Source organism: Augochlora pura, chromosome 3 (genome assembly GCF_028453695.1).
Source record: "Augochlora pura isolate Apur16 chromosome 3, APUR_v2.2.1, whole genome shotgun sequence".
Classification (NCBI taxonomy): Eukaryota; Metazoa; Arthropoda; class Insecta; order Hymenoptera; family Halictidae; genus Augochlora; species Augochlora pura.
In genome coordinates, this window is record NC_135774.1 from 16920369 (window position 1) to 16936182 (window position 15814).

Below are 15814 nucleotides of genomic sequence, written 5' to 3' on the forward strand. Positions count from 1 at the left end.
AGATTAAGAAAATTTCGTGACAAGTCCCGAATAATTGTATCAGAAATTGTATTAACTTACTCACACAATTTAATATAGTAATCATTCTTACAAATTATTCAAAAAAGTTTGTTAAGGGAAATTTTTAGAAATAATTAAAATGAGCATGAGCCATAAAAATTTAAATTCTCTGAATAGAGACACCAATACACTTCAACATCTACGGTTCTCCTATTTCGTTTAAACGTTCTGATCGCTGCAAAATCTCGACCCTCTGCCGCCTACAGTACTCTGTGACTTAGAAACTCATTCTCTCTAACCTGCGCTCTTTTTTCCCTTCCTTCTTTCTCGAAGTTTAAGTCTACTCGAATTGAGACTTCATTTCAACTGAAATTCCACTTACGAACGCAATACTCCCAGTTATGTGAAATCTCGAAAGCGACCGCTACACTATTCATTTTAGCAAGATTCTACGGTCATTTCTATGTAGTTCAGTGTTTCATCCATAAAGACTTGAAAAAAATATATTGTGAATTACTCAGTGATACTACCTTTTAAATTTGCATAACTTATCAAGCAATGATGTATTTCTAATGATTGAATTTTATTTTCTTGCAACAGGGTCGAAACCGAGTTAGAGCAATAAATGACGAATTGACGAAATTGGCACAGAATTCGTGCGAAAACTCTGAAGAGAAACGATCTCCGAGCAGAGAAGACTTTGACAGGATCTCAAGGGTTACAACAGACTCTCCTATTGTCAATAATCAGGGTAGCTTAGGAAGGAAGACTATTGAATCCCTCAGAGAAATTGAGAGAAATCGACAGCTTCATTTAGCAAAACAAGGTAATATATTTCTCATATACGTACAATCAGTGTAAAAATCATTCGTACACCTTTTAGAAAAGAATAACATTTCTATAATTGGGCCAAGCGATCTAAAGTTTTGAGATGCTAGAGAAATTTGTTTATTAGACGGTTTCAATAAAATGTTCAGCATGTTCAGATAAAAATGTTAGAAAAACATAATTTCTTAATCTTACTTTGTCATCTAAACCAATCGCAATTTTTTAAAATAAATTTCTTTAATAATAATCCCTTTAACGTTCTAGCAAAATTTATATCGCTTCGTCGAATTATAAGAAAGTTATTCCGTTTTAAAAAGTGTACGGATCCATATTTTTTACAACAATTGTATGTGTAATAGTATGTACTTGTATCGTGGCATATTCTGAAACGATTTGTGCATTTCGAATGACGTACAGTACAAATTTCGTTTTATATCCCTTCATACATTTTCAGTTAATTTTGCAAAAGAATTTTTGATTGTCGGTATTTATTTTTCGAGATAAGATTGATAACTGAACTGAAGATTTTTATAGAGCAAAAAATTATTTAACTCAAGTGCAAGAAATAGGTGCTAAATGAGGATGTGTTCCTTCTAATAATTTTCAAAGTTTTGTATATTTTTTATCATAAATACATAAATTCTGTAGTCTACTCATGATTTAATTTCACATGCCGTTTCATAGATGTTACAAGTAGTTATACTGTTTTTGACGATAACGTATAGTAGAACGATTATAAATTGATAGAGGAAATGATACAAAATCAACAAAATATAACGTAGACGTTTTGAAAGCTTTTGCAGTTACAAGTTCTTACAAACCAACGAAGATAGCAAATCGAACATGCATCCTTTAGTAGTACATTTTATAATTCATGTTAAAGTATCTCGAATGTATTGCTAGACCAAGTCTAGTTAAACCAAATTATCTAGTTAGACCAAGTACGATTTCTTCCACCATTGCTTTGCGATCCCAAGCATGACGTTGCTGCCCAGGCCTGCTATAAAGTCTATACTATAACACTATAACTACACTAAAAAATTCGTATAAACTAATGTCCAAAAAAGCTTTAAAAGCTTAAACAAAATTATTCTATTTTGAAGGGTGTCCACATGTATTTGATCAAGTAATTATACATTTGTACTATCATACAGAGTTTATTGATACTATGAAGGAATTAATAATTTCAAATCTGTTCTTTAATAATTTACCGACCGTTGGTACAACAGTTGTATAATGACAGACTAATGTTAACGGCAGCTGATACAACGTGTATATCGTACGCAGGTATTCAGGAAAAGTCACTACGCAACAAGAGAGGACAGACGACTCATGTACAAGTCATGCACAGCAGTGTGACACGTCTACAGGGTGGCATCTATTATATTGTATTGTATCTACAGCTCTGCGTCGTGTTATATTATAGTTCAGAATTGTGATGTTGACCTGGTAGACACGCCGCGCAACTGTGCGGGACTAACTGCGCATGCGTCACCACCCTACTCCCTGCGTAGCGATTTTTGCTGAATACACTGATCATGTGCCCTTCGCTACCAGTATTGGTGGTACAAATTACTAATTATTTTCAATTTGACCGCGAACGAGAACAAAATTGTAATTTACCTTGATTTCTTTAACCATTAAATTTAAATATTTTTGAAGTTGCCGAAGTACTTAATATAATTTCGTTTATTTCTAAAATAGCAGTCTAAACTATGTTTAATGACATCATTATCTAATGACATAATTAATTTATTTTCATTTTTCATTTGTTGCAGGTAGCCAAGTAATTTCCGAGGAGCGACGAAGGGTGGAAGAATTAAAACGGAGAGTGCAAGACGAGGTTCGATCACAATGGGAAGAAAGAAAAATGAACTGCACTTCGTTCAATAGTGTTGAATCAGGCGAAGAATCATCCAGTTATTCAACAGGGCCAACCGAAAGGTGAGTCATGCATCGATTCGCGTTAACACTCCCAATCGATAATCGAGTCACACGTGCTTTGTTTCTGCATGTAAAAGTACATATTCATATTTTCTCCACATTTAATAACATAATGCATACCATATATTTCACAGATAATTTCTTATAATAAGTTAAAACAGATTTTTAAACCTTGCCGAAAGAATGCACAAATACTATAAGTAATCCTTGCGATTAAGTATCGATAATACGAAATTAAACAAAATTCTTTTTATAATTGTATAAATTTTTTATTTTATTTATCCATTATATTTTATTCATTATACTTATTATCATCTTTTCTTAAGCCAAGTAGCAACATTGATATCTATTATAAAGATTAAAAAATTATTTTATGCCTTACCAAATTTGAATAAACAATATTTATCTCAGATAGTTAGCAGCTAACTTGTAAATAATTATTCACTCTTCTCATAAAATTAATAAAACGCTAGCTATAGATAAATATCACATAAAATTTGCGGATCTTTATGAAAATTTTTATTGTTGTTAATAATTTCGTGCCCAAATGAAAACAAAATTAATTTCACCGATTCGTTTCATTTTTGGCAAAACCATTTTTCTGACATTGCTTGAAACTTGGAACAGTTATTTGAGAAAAATTCGAATTTTTCGACAATCTGTAGAATCGTTGCTTTCTCTTGTCCGAAAATTCATTTAAAGAAAGATTTTAACGATAACAAACACGAGCGATAAAGCATTTTAGTTGGAATACCTATGCGTGTGAAGAAGTTAACCGAATGAATGAGGCGCAGAAGTTATCATGCTCACCGTTTTGAAAAACGCTATCTTTAGAATACCGCGTTCAAAGTTATCGCAAGGTTTAGAGCAACGCAGTTTGTTTTACTCAAACAGTTGAACGTTGTCAATAACTCAAATTTCTAGTGCACTTTGAGGTGAAAATATTTCTATTGCGTGTTCATTTGAAAATCTATAAAACAGTTCATTTTTGTACCAACTAAAGTTATTATATTTAGATCACTTTGATTTAGCGTGATTTTTCTTAATACATACTTTTTGAACGGAAACATTTCAGTAACTTATAATTAAAATTATGATGCAAATTCTTATTTCCATAAATTGTTTTATAGAAATTAGTGAACGTAAAGTAGTAATGCATTTAATTTTCGTAATATTTTCATAGGTTACGAATGCATAACGATTTAAAGTTTAAAATTTTATTCTATTTCAGTAATAATGTCATGATTGATTACGTATAAAAATACATTATTTATATAATAAAGTAATAAACTATAAGCTTCTCCAATACCTTTTTAGTATTATCATAATTTAAAACTTTTTTAATCTTTATGAATAAGTTTCCAATAAATATTCTCGTAGAAGAGATATTTTCGAGTTGTATATTAAAAGTTCTACGAGAACAAATTCTTTTAGATTTTCTCTATAAAATTAACAGCAATTCGTAACATTCTTTACAAATCAAAGAAACAGTACGAACATTATAGTTTTATTAAGAATAATGAATAAAAGGATTTAATATTACTTCGTGAACAGTACTCTTTCCAAATTTATAGGACTTGACTTATTTCAACGGTGCCTTCTAAAGATACGTAAGTTAATATGGCTTCCGAACGAAACATATTTAATTTATAACATAATGTTATAATGTTATTCACTAAATAATATTTTTTTACCTGCTTTAATATATGAGAACATTTCTTATTTTAGTTAACAGAATACTTCATCTGGCTGTAGAATAGTTTTTAATATTAATCAAACAAAATTTTTAACATCCACAATTTTTTCGCGTCTGATCCGATCTAGACACTTTTACTAAAAGGTACCACATGTGATAAATTTCAACGTTGCTCGTGCAGGAGTTCCTGAACATTTTCGAATTGTGCTCTGTACTAGAATAGAAACCAATACGAAAGTTTATGATTTTGACGAGTTTAGTGGTTTGAGTGTTACAAAAGTATCTATCAAAAGCGCAGAAAGATTTCGGAACGTTCTCAGAGTCGTTTGCGCGTATCCGACGAAACTATCCTCCGGGATAAAAGTTGGCTGTTCGGCGACGACTGTTATGGTATCACCATAACGGAGGAACGCGAAGGAACGCGAAGAAACGCGCAAAGCGAGAAAATCGCAATTACGCCGGCGTATATGGAACAGTGTTAAACGCGTCTAGAGGCCCACCGCTCCCGGCGTTGACTCTTAATAGGCGTACGGTACGAGGAGAGCCGAGTCCGATCGAGTCGAGTTGCTCTTTTCCCTTCCCGCGATTAATGGCACGGCATATGTAACCTAGGTGGAGGGACTCGTCATCGGCACGTCGTAAATGTTGCGTGGACGCGCGTCTCTTTTATCGGACGGTTTCGCGAAACTGGAATCCATCGAGAGTAAAATGTGTCGCCGTCGCAACCTTGGTCGAAGCGAGAAAGTGGTCGAGGGGGGCATGCGCGCGTGCTGGATCTCCGAACAGAGCGTCCGAATCGTACGAATTGTCGTCGACGATCGCAGATTGCCGGGATGATTACGGTGCCCGGCAATAAAACGCTTTTATCAGTCCAGTTCGTCGTTGCCTGGCCACGCGGTGGGTGGGGTGTTATCAGGCGATACGATATCTGTTGCAGCCTAGCTGCCTTTCCACGCGAGTCTAACACTGTTGACCGTTGACCGTCGTGCTCTAGTCCCCGATGAAAACGGTTCGTCGCTACATCATGTCGGAAAACCCGGCCACCGCTTAGCCGATCAGCTCCCGCGATACACCCGATAAGATAGGCCGGTTCCTGGTCCGATCCATCTAACAAGTGCAACCAGTGCGAACGCGAAGGATTTTCGAGACCTGTACCCATCGAACCGAAGCGCCGCGCCGCCCTCTTCGCAAGCTGTAAACTGTAAATCTTCCTATAAGCGCGAGTGTTTCGAGCATCGAGCACCATATACGGGGTGAGTCTGAAGTACAGAGACGCGATCGCGATCTACCAGCGCATTGTGCTCTAGATGAGTTGATAATCAATCGGAATCCCAGCATAGCAAATTATTCGATTTGGAATTAGTTTATTTCAAAGTACGATCGTCTTAGCATTTGATGCTATGCACCGAATTCGTATCCTCGAACATTGAACTCAGAAAAGAGTACTAGTTTCTAAATTACAATTAAACAAAATCGTTCTTCAAATAAATCATCATTCCTGTAAACAGCGTCGTAATTAACACATTTTGCGAAGCCGTTGCAAAATTTCCAACCCCATTATATCAGAAGTTGTTATCTGTATTTTGTAATTTCTCTTATCATCGACGAAACATCGTGTTAATGTTGCTATACGAATATCGTGTTAGCTACTGATATTGTTAGTGAAATTTAAATGAAGAGACTTTGGATATAGCACGTAGATCTTGATTGCAACATTTTATAGCACAAGTATTATGAAATACAATATCTTGTATATAACAAACGTTAATAGTTTTTGTTTATAATAGTTAACTGTCTTCTAAATTTTACGCCCGTCTAATTGCACTCTATTTACAACCTCGATCTACCAGACTTAAAATTTGTATCTTTGAAAATTTACATCTTATATTTGTTGAGAATGCAATCCTCTAATTTGTATATCGAATTTCCTGAATCTCTTTACTTGAAATTGATATTGAACTAATAAAATTGCCGATGATTCGAAAAGTGTATTCACGTTTCATAGATTCGCTTAAATTTTTACAAATTGGCGTAGATCCAATTACGTTTATCGATAGTTAGACATGTTTTACTTGATATTAGATTACCAACTTTGGACTGTTATTTCATTAATAAAAATATAAGCGAATCGTTTATTTTCAAGCAATATGTGGAAAATGGAGGTACGATGCTTTAAAAGAATTACGAAACCATAATGAAAGCTTACGTTTGTAACTGTAACCAATGTTTCTCGATTCTCACACCAACAAACTCTTAACTTTTTTTATCGCTAGAACACAGTTTGGACAAGATAAACTTCGGTAACTTCAAGAGTCTCATAATGATTTACGGCTGTCACAGATAGGCAGCAAGTTTACATTTTCATAGTAAGGTGACGGTGCATTAAGTACTATTAAAGTTTGCCTTTCGAATTTTCAACAATGTGTATCAGCTTCAAATAAATGTAAACACGTTGTAAATATTAATTTCGAGAAAAACATAGTCCAATGAACAGAATTTATGCGGCAATCTGATGATGAAAGTCGTCGATACGATCATTAATATGCAGGAACATTAACTAAAAACTGGATTCTTCATGATACCATGAAATAATCGTAATATAATTTACGATATTTATAAATAATGTGATCTATTATGATTTTTCTAATCTGCGTGATGTTCGTATAATACAAATATCATGTAAAGTCATAACAATAATATAAAACTATTATTATTCCTAGTATATACCTATACTTTCTCATTTTAATTGTCACACAAACGATGAACGTTAAAGTAGGTAGCAAAGGCAAACCCTTTTACATTTTCCGTAGTTTGAAAAGTAACAATCAATTTAACAGTTCCCACTCATCGTAACAATATCGATATAAACACAAAAGGCGCATGCAAATTACGTTACTGTACTTCAAACTCACTGTGTATTTAAAAAAGCTTACTAACAGATTTACCTATCGAAATAAACGATGCAGGTTGTCAGGTTATGTTGTCGAGGGCGGTTACCCCGAAAAATTGAAGATATCTTGTGATTAATGGGGCACAAAGCAAAAAAGACGCTAACATCAGATATAGAAAGTGACAAACGAAATAGGAAACGAAGTTAACGCGATCGATTAACGGAAAACCATATCTTGCAGGAAGACGTGTATTTTTGCCCATTCGAAGAGATAAGCTCGCGCGAATCGCGCTTAAACAGTTCATCGAGACTTTGATGTACAGATAGCAAAGAGAAACAATATGAATTTTCCGGATGAAGGAAATTCAGCAGCGTGGTTAATAACGTCTTCTTCTCAACGTGAGTGTGCAGGGTGACGAACTATGTATAATACTGCTAGAAGTGAAACGTTGTCACCCGATACCAGTGAAAATTACACGTGCAGTTTGCGCAGTGCTTGTTGAATGTTGGCACGGCGATTTGGTGAAATCAAAACAAAGTGCGCGCGGCTCCACGTGGTCACAGGACTGGTACGTTGTTAAAGCAACTGGAAGTTTGATTTACGTTCATTCGATAGGCAAAACTCGTAAAAGTGTTTCGCGCTCGTTTTGTGTTTTATCATTTATCCAAATTATCAATTTTTTTTGTAACGAGTAACGTTTAAATACAACCATTTATGATCGCCAAATTGTTTTAAATTTGTTTATACACATAGACATAATCGGTTAAGATTTACATTTAAAACTTGTTCACTGGATGGAAAGCATTCTGCTAATACTTTAATCGATAAAAAGAAATATTCGTTACATGTTTCAAGGATAGTATGTTTTCTAGATTTTAATAAGCAAGAAACCGTAACAATAGTATAATTCTACTAACAACTTGTAATTATTGTCAAGAGGAGTAAAGAAGGCAACAAGTGAAGCTGTAGATCTTGAAGTGTAGATCTTGGAGTTTAGAATGAAATTAACTTCGTGGCATTACCCTCTGTGGCATAATATTGTGCGTGCAATTTACGACGGCGAAAACGGTGGAGTTCTACAGTAAACGTTCGAAGCGACGAAGAAAATAAAGAAAGAACGAAATATTTAGCGATCAGGAGCACAGTGTGATCGAGGTTGTCGATAAAGGACGAATCGACGATCGTCGCTGGAACGGAACGATGCACACGTTGAAAATCTGCCAACGGCCGTGTCAGTGAATTCCAAATAGTAGAGCGGTCAAGCGTCGAGTGAAAGGGTGCACCAAAGAGACGATAGCGCAGAAGAATGAACGCGAGGGAAATGGGCGCGTCCGTTTTAAACGGGATTCGGCTCGCCGGGTGCAATCTGATCAGTTTCGTCACCAGCAATCGTTGCTACGTCACGAGCAAGGATTGGCTTTGCGAAAATTGCTATCGGCCGTTGGAAGCGCGATCTCGCGAATTTTGCCCGGGCTGCTTGTGAGTTTCCATTGACTTTTATGATCTCTACTTCACGCGTGTCGTGCCGTGCCAATCGCATACTCTTCCGACTTGTGTTTAATCCTTTACGCGACCACTTCATGCTTTCACTTCACTTCATTCCTGCTTGCGCGCTCTTTCAAGACAATGGAATACGTTGTCGTAGTTGATCGAAACATGTTACATGCTCGTTTTCTTCCACGCAAAAATAAAAGTGCGCATTGTTTGTACCGATACATCTTTCTCGCGAAGACAATGAATAAATAGACAAGAATGTACGAGTATTGCTTTGTGGAAATTATTAACACTTTCAGAACGATTGTTGATACACCGACTGCTTTAGAAACAAACATTCAGAGTTCTGGCTTTATAATCTTTATAAAATGCAGAAATCGAAATACCGGCATAACGTGAAATCGATATATTCTTATCTACATGTATTCAGGGACTCATATTAGCAAAATAAAAGGTGGCTTCTCCGGTATGGTTGTCACATATCGGTATACACATATGTCCATAATTTTTTTAATTACCATTTTAATGGAGCAAAATCTATCAACCTTGCTTATATTTAACTAATACATTTTTACTTTCTTTCATATTGTTATACTAATTGTTGTACACATTCTTTCATGTAATAAGATTAAAAGCATTATATCGCAGTGCAGTTTTCAAAGATATGCATGAATCGTTTTACGGGGGTTATGTGATGCGAATAGCATCACTGCATGATGAACACCGTACGAGGGTTAATCAGTGAACATACATGTAATTGATTACGTATTCTAGACGGTGTTTCATGGTAACGTTTCCTACAATAAATTCATAAATTATTCATTATCAAACAGAACATTTCATATATATATATATATATATATATAGACTGAATTGGCTTTATTAGAACTAATAAACGATTATTTGTTGATATAATTTGGCAATAAGAAATTTGAAGGATCCACGGATTTTCCAAAATAAGATTTACGATCTATTTTCCAAGAGATGAAATGTGACATCGGAAAAGTGAAATTTTTAAAATTTTTTGAAAATTTTATTTATGCTAAGATTCCATGCACCAATAAAAAATAAAATGGACTTTGAATGTGTATTTTATATTATATCAATGTCCAAATGCTAAATACCACTCTATTCTACGTTTATTTTAACTTATCTATTTAATCATTTAAAAGTTAAATAAGCAGTTAAGCATTTCGAAATGATTTCGTATCATTTAGTTGATACGAAAACTTGAAAAATTATTGAAAATAATTCCACTGTTGATTGTAAATTCATAAATAAGAAGAAAATTAGACGTAAAAATATGCAGTTACCATATAGCAATGTTTAACTCGTCATTAGCGTTCGAAAGAAAATGATTATCGAGGAGATATTGCAAATGTCATTTTACGTTATACATATATTATATTATCGGTCCGGTGTTACAACTGTCCCTGGTTTCCCCTACGAGAAACACGTCGATGATGACATATTCAGAGGGTGTGAGTAAAAAATAAAATACTTTATTCGCTCTTTCTCTCCGACGACCAAGAACACACACGTTGAGCGTTTCGTTAACCCTACGGTCGCTATAAACAGAAGTTCAGGAGTATTAGTAGTTACGCAGAGTACTTTGGTGTAACATCTCTCAGGAAGTTCCGCAGTTCGTTTAATGGATAATCTTTGCAACGGGATTCGGTAACGATAAGTTGCATCGTTTGTGAGTTCGCATCACGTTTGTATGACCATACCGACAATTTCTACAAAGACGGAAATGTTCCAGTCATTTAACGAAACTAGTTCTTGGAACAATCTGTAACAGAACTTCCACGAAGCGGAGTTCACATTCATCCAGGTATCGAGGAATCAGTTCACGCAATTAACCTTGGTAAATTATCTTTTTACAGTAGGTAGCTGCGTCTGATTGTGAGCATCGTTGTTTCGATGACGCATTTTCAATCATGATGCTCTCTATTCGCGTCAGTTGAACGAGTCAAAACAGTCGAGTTAGAAAATGACATAACCAGCACGATTAAAGTTTACGAGTTGATCAATTATTCATATAAATACGAAATCTCGATTTGTGAAAATTAAAAAAATTCCAGGAAGCTGTAAATTCTTCTCTCCACTATTGTTTCTAATTTTTCATATCTTTGTAATGCCTTGCTCAAATGCTGGAGACAAAGTCGACTTGCTAAACTGTCAAAGTTCTGCTATTTACATCAGCGATATTTATGAGATACTATACATTGTATTGATATAACTAAATAGATATTATTCGCAACTTAATCTGCAACCTACTTAATCTGTCTCGAGAGACGTGTAACACTAGGTGAGAATTTTCAACGATTCTTAGACGTTGTTTAAAATAAACATCTATTTCTAAAAATTATGATTTCTTATAATACTTGTCTCTTTAATTACTTGCTGATATTTTATATGAAAGAACGGAATACAGAATCTCTTCGTTAGTCGATTGATCTACTTTTCAATAGTTAATCGTATTATTGCACCATGTGATGACTTTGCATTCTATATTATTATGGTAATAAAAAGTAAAAATCATTAGTAAACACTCATATTTTGCTAGAAAATGAAGAAGATCGCTAGAAATAATAAAAGTGAAAGGATCGAAGGTGTGATCCATCAAGGGTATTGTTATCGTAGCTGATCTTCTCTATCGGAGAAAAGAATTCGTCAGTGGCTGAAAACATGTATTACAATACGAGCTTCGTGTGTACGATAGAAAGATTGAGTCGTTGGTGTTGCTTTTTGCCAGAGATGAACCAAAGGACTGGACAGAGATAATCTTTTTCTTCTCAATCGTTCAGCTGACCGTTGAAAAGATTAAAAAAACTCCTTTTGGTTGGGTAAGCGATGAATTGGAACGCGAACAGGCTTCACTATTATTAAGTGGAACTTAACCACCACACACCGGTATCCGTGTGTCTTTGACCCCCCGATGAAGCTAGCGGCAATGATAGCGGAATGTTGAGAAAATAATTCCACCAGGACACAGCTTATGCTGGAAAATCTCGACAGTAAGAACTGTATAATGCAGGACCGTGTAAGCCTTAAATTTTTAATAGTAGAATAAAGTATAGCGTAAATTACAGTTGCAAGGTAGATATAACCAATTGGCAATGTTGTACGTATAAGATATTCCAACTGTGGTAATATCGTATTCCTCTCCTCTTGCAAATAAGATATATAAATCTGAAACTAAATAATAATAAAACTAAATGGATATTACAATAATATACAATATATTATCGTAAGCTTACAGGTACTGACTCTGATTTCGGCACCGTCGCAATTACGATACTGCATAGCAATTTCGGTATTTGCTGTCATGATACCGATACTAAACTGTATTTAGTAATTAAAACCTATTTTACGAATGAATGTTATGCAAAAATATACTTTTCACTCAATCATACAAAATATTATGCAATTTTAGTTAACCCTTTGCACTCGGTCGTTCTAACTGTAATTCTAAAATAAATTTCTGACATGTAATATTTCCATTTTATATGACAAAATGTATTTTATGCATATTAAATTGAATCTTGTAACTCACGCAATAGCAATTACACTTTTAATAAATTTTGCAATCTAATCTTTTATAATATAAAAATTATTTTGAAAAGTGCTGTTAACAATTTTAGTGCCTCAGAGTCACCACTCGAGCGCAGAGGGTTAATATTTTAAAACATCCTTTTCGAAAGTATCTAATACTTCTCAAGATCGGAATAAATTAATGGTGCGTATGTTGCATCATCAAAATTATTAAAAAAGAATTAAGTAGAAAGTGATATATATATATATATATATCATATATACAATTGATACCTAAATACATTACTTAATGGAAAGAAATAAATCATTGGAAGAGTGTATTGCTACAAACTGATAATAATTATATATGTATATATAAAATAGATATTATCTATTAATGTATACTCCTTATCAAAAAGATAACCCAGGTTCTCAACAACGCATATGTAGTTTTTCTTCAATGACGAATAACTTAACATTAGGAACTATGGAAGTGCGGTTCGTTGTAATGCCACAACATAGTTCCGTAAACAATAAATTGTTTTATTCCTAAGCTATTTCTTTTGGCAAAAAGTGTACAATGTCACATGTTTTCACTTTTGAGATATTGTTGATAATGTTCTGTTCGCTAATGCTTGGTATTAGTAAGGGATGGGCGAGTAAGACGGAAAGGTCGGATAAAATGAATAACGCTTCGTACAACCTTATTTGACGTGTAAACGACACAGACAAAATTGCATCCAGCGTTTGGTGTTGTTTTTAGTTATTTTCCGTCGTCGGCGGTGAGTTTCGTGACATAGTTCTATGTATAACAATCGAGAACATGTTTTGTGACGAGAAAAGCAAAAAGTCGAGGTAAATACATTTGTGTTATCTTATTTCTGTGTAACTACTGTTTATATGTAATGAAGTACGTAATATTGTTGATGAACAAGAGTCACAAAACCGTGTTTCTTCACACCTTGAATAGATTTGATGTTTACAAAAATGGTAGCTTAATGTCAGCAGGTATATCCGACCGACACTTTAATTTTGCTGTATTTTACAAATTGATTAAATAATTATTTATTTTAAACGGTATGTAACGCAAACAAAGAGCAGAAATATTAACAAGTACTCCTATTAAATACGAAAAAAAAGTAAACTCAAAATTTCTTCTGCAAAGGCAAAACTTTTCTTTGGTTAGCCAAAATCATTTAACATAAATAAGAAAAATTTAATTTTAACATAAGGATCATTACATTCTTTTAAATATGTAATAATGACACTTTAAAATACTTGTTTCTTCTTCCAAAGTTGACATATTCGTCTTGTCCCCCCGTCCTCTAGTGTTGCAAATTGCATAATTTGTTTTCTTACTTGTTTTCGTGTTTTTTTTTCTGCTAAATACGTAAATCCTATATGCTACAGTTTAACCAATTCATCATCTTGATTTTTTTGAAATGGCAATTTACGGCGTTTTTCCTTATAAGCGCAATTACGTCCGCAAGATGAAAATAGTAAACAAACCAAATGAGTAAGATGAATGGCTAGCCACTCATATACTTCTGCAGGTAGAAGATTCGGATTCGATGAATGATTTGTTAGAAATGATTTTGATTCTCTTAGCGATCGAAGATACACCCCCGAAAACACGAATGTTCCGCTACTACCCTTTTCATAACCTTTCGTTCTCACGGAAAATGACTATCGTTTTCGAGTTTAACGATCTCGAAGATCACCTAAAAACTCCCAGTCGAATGCAACATTTTGCAGCATACCGTATACTACATATATGCTCTATGTTCTATATTTGCTCGATGATTGTGAACTTTCGTGGCGTTTCGCGGTAACGAATATCGAGAAACACGAGAAAATACAGGGTTCCGCTACCTTATTGTTAGTCAGCGGTACGATACAGATTCTCCATCCCATCTCTAGCTCCCAACAATGACCAGGTCCGCGGCTGCTCCGTTGCAAAAGGAGCAGCTGGAACGAAAAAGATGACCCCTTTCTTGGAGGTCAAGGACTACGTTGCCATAGCAACGGGATCGGAAAGAGTGTCGTCGGCTACGTTCAACATTATAGAAGAGTTAAATACTATGCTGGGTGGCACCGTCGAACCGGTCGACCGAGTCACTTTGTACTTGTTAGGTTTTAATAATACCTGGCGCAGCTATGGCCTCGCCGGTAGTGCCGATCCGCGCCAGCTAGAAGTGCCGTCTGCGATCGTTTTTTCGTCGGGCTGAAGTTCACGGGACGAAGTGTATGAAACGAATCCAGAACGAACGCGACACGGTACCGGGACGTAACGAGACAACGAAACGACACACCGGTGCGTGTCCGCGACCGTGCTTACGTAAGGAAACTGCTCGGTCTTTTCCAAACCGATCGATAGAAAGATCGGATGCCGATGCCGTTCGACTACCATCCAGTGCGCGTTTATTGGAATCGTTCAGCTCTTCGCCTAATTTTTAGACATTCCTGTGGCCAACGCGTGAATTCAATTATGAGTGGAATACGAATATGTCGGCGAGTTCGTCGCGACGACTTTTAATCCGTTGGGAAGCAGATTAAACAGAATTTGATTTCCTGCGCTACAGGTTTCGTTGCTTTATAATAAATCTCTAGGTGTGATGTATGAAGACTCGGGTTAAATAACTGTGTATTTCCTGTGCCGATACTTTGATATTCAATCTATGGACGAAGCTATATCGTTCAAGCTATGGACGATTTTATCAAAATCCGTGTCTAATACACGTACAGAAAAATTTAACAATTTAACGAAAGTGCTGTACAGTACAGTGCTAAATTTTCTTACTTGTTATTAGTTTTAGCAAAACTTCGCATAGCGACAATGCGTTATTAATTACAACATACGTATTGAACTATTGAACTTTTAAATGGCAACGTGTATAAAATTGAATTCTAAGGGCAACTTGAGAATTTTCATGATTTAGTTATGAAATTCAGCTAACTGCATATAGCAACGTACGTTAAATCTTTCTAGATTTACCAAAAACAATATCGTGTTTCATTTGGTTTTTATATATCGTACATTACTTCTGCAGTGTAAAAATTTTTCAAGATATTCATTGGATTGTCTTAATATAAGTTAGATAGTTGGGGAAAAGTAAAGTTCATGAAAAGGAAATGAAAATCTTTTGTTGCTAATGTGCTCTGAAAATAAAAAATGCTTTCTAATAAATAAACGCGTGAAATTTTCCATAGTCATGTTTAACCAATCATGTTTCAAATTCAGTTTCTTAAAAACATACTTTTGAAAATTAAAACTTTGAGTACATTCTTTATTTATTCGCTACAACTATTTTTTACCCCACTCTAGGTAAACTAAATTATATTGATGAGTATTCCATTTTTTCTAGAAATAAAAACGTTTTTGCATATTAATTCGAAACGTATCATTTAATGCTGTTTAATAAGT

General features: G+C 34.7%; 1 protein-coding gene across 3 annotated transcripts in view; it reads left to right on the forward strand.

Moving 5' to 3' along the window:
* LOC144478768 (uncharacterized) overlaps positions 1-15814 on the forward strand; it is a 148566-nt gene that overhangs the window by 105929 nt on the left and 26823 nt on the right. For all 3 annotated transcript variants that reach the window (XM_078197007.1, XM_078197005.1, XM_078197008.1), the window contains 2 exons: positions 601-826; positions 2607-2772. In XM_078197007.1, the coding sequence (XP_078053133.1) occupies positions 601-826; positions 2607-2772 (392 nt within the window). The remainder of the gene's footprint in view (positions 1-600; positions 827-2606; positions 2773-15814) is intronic.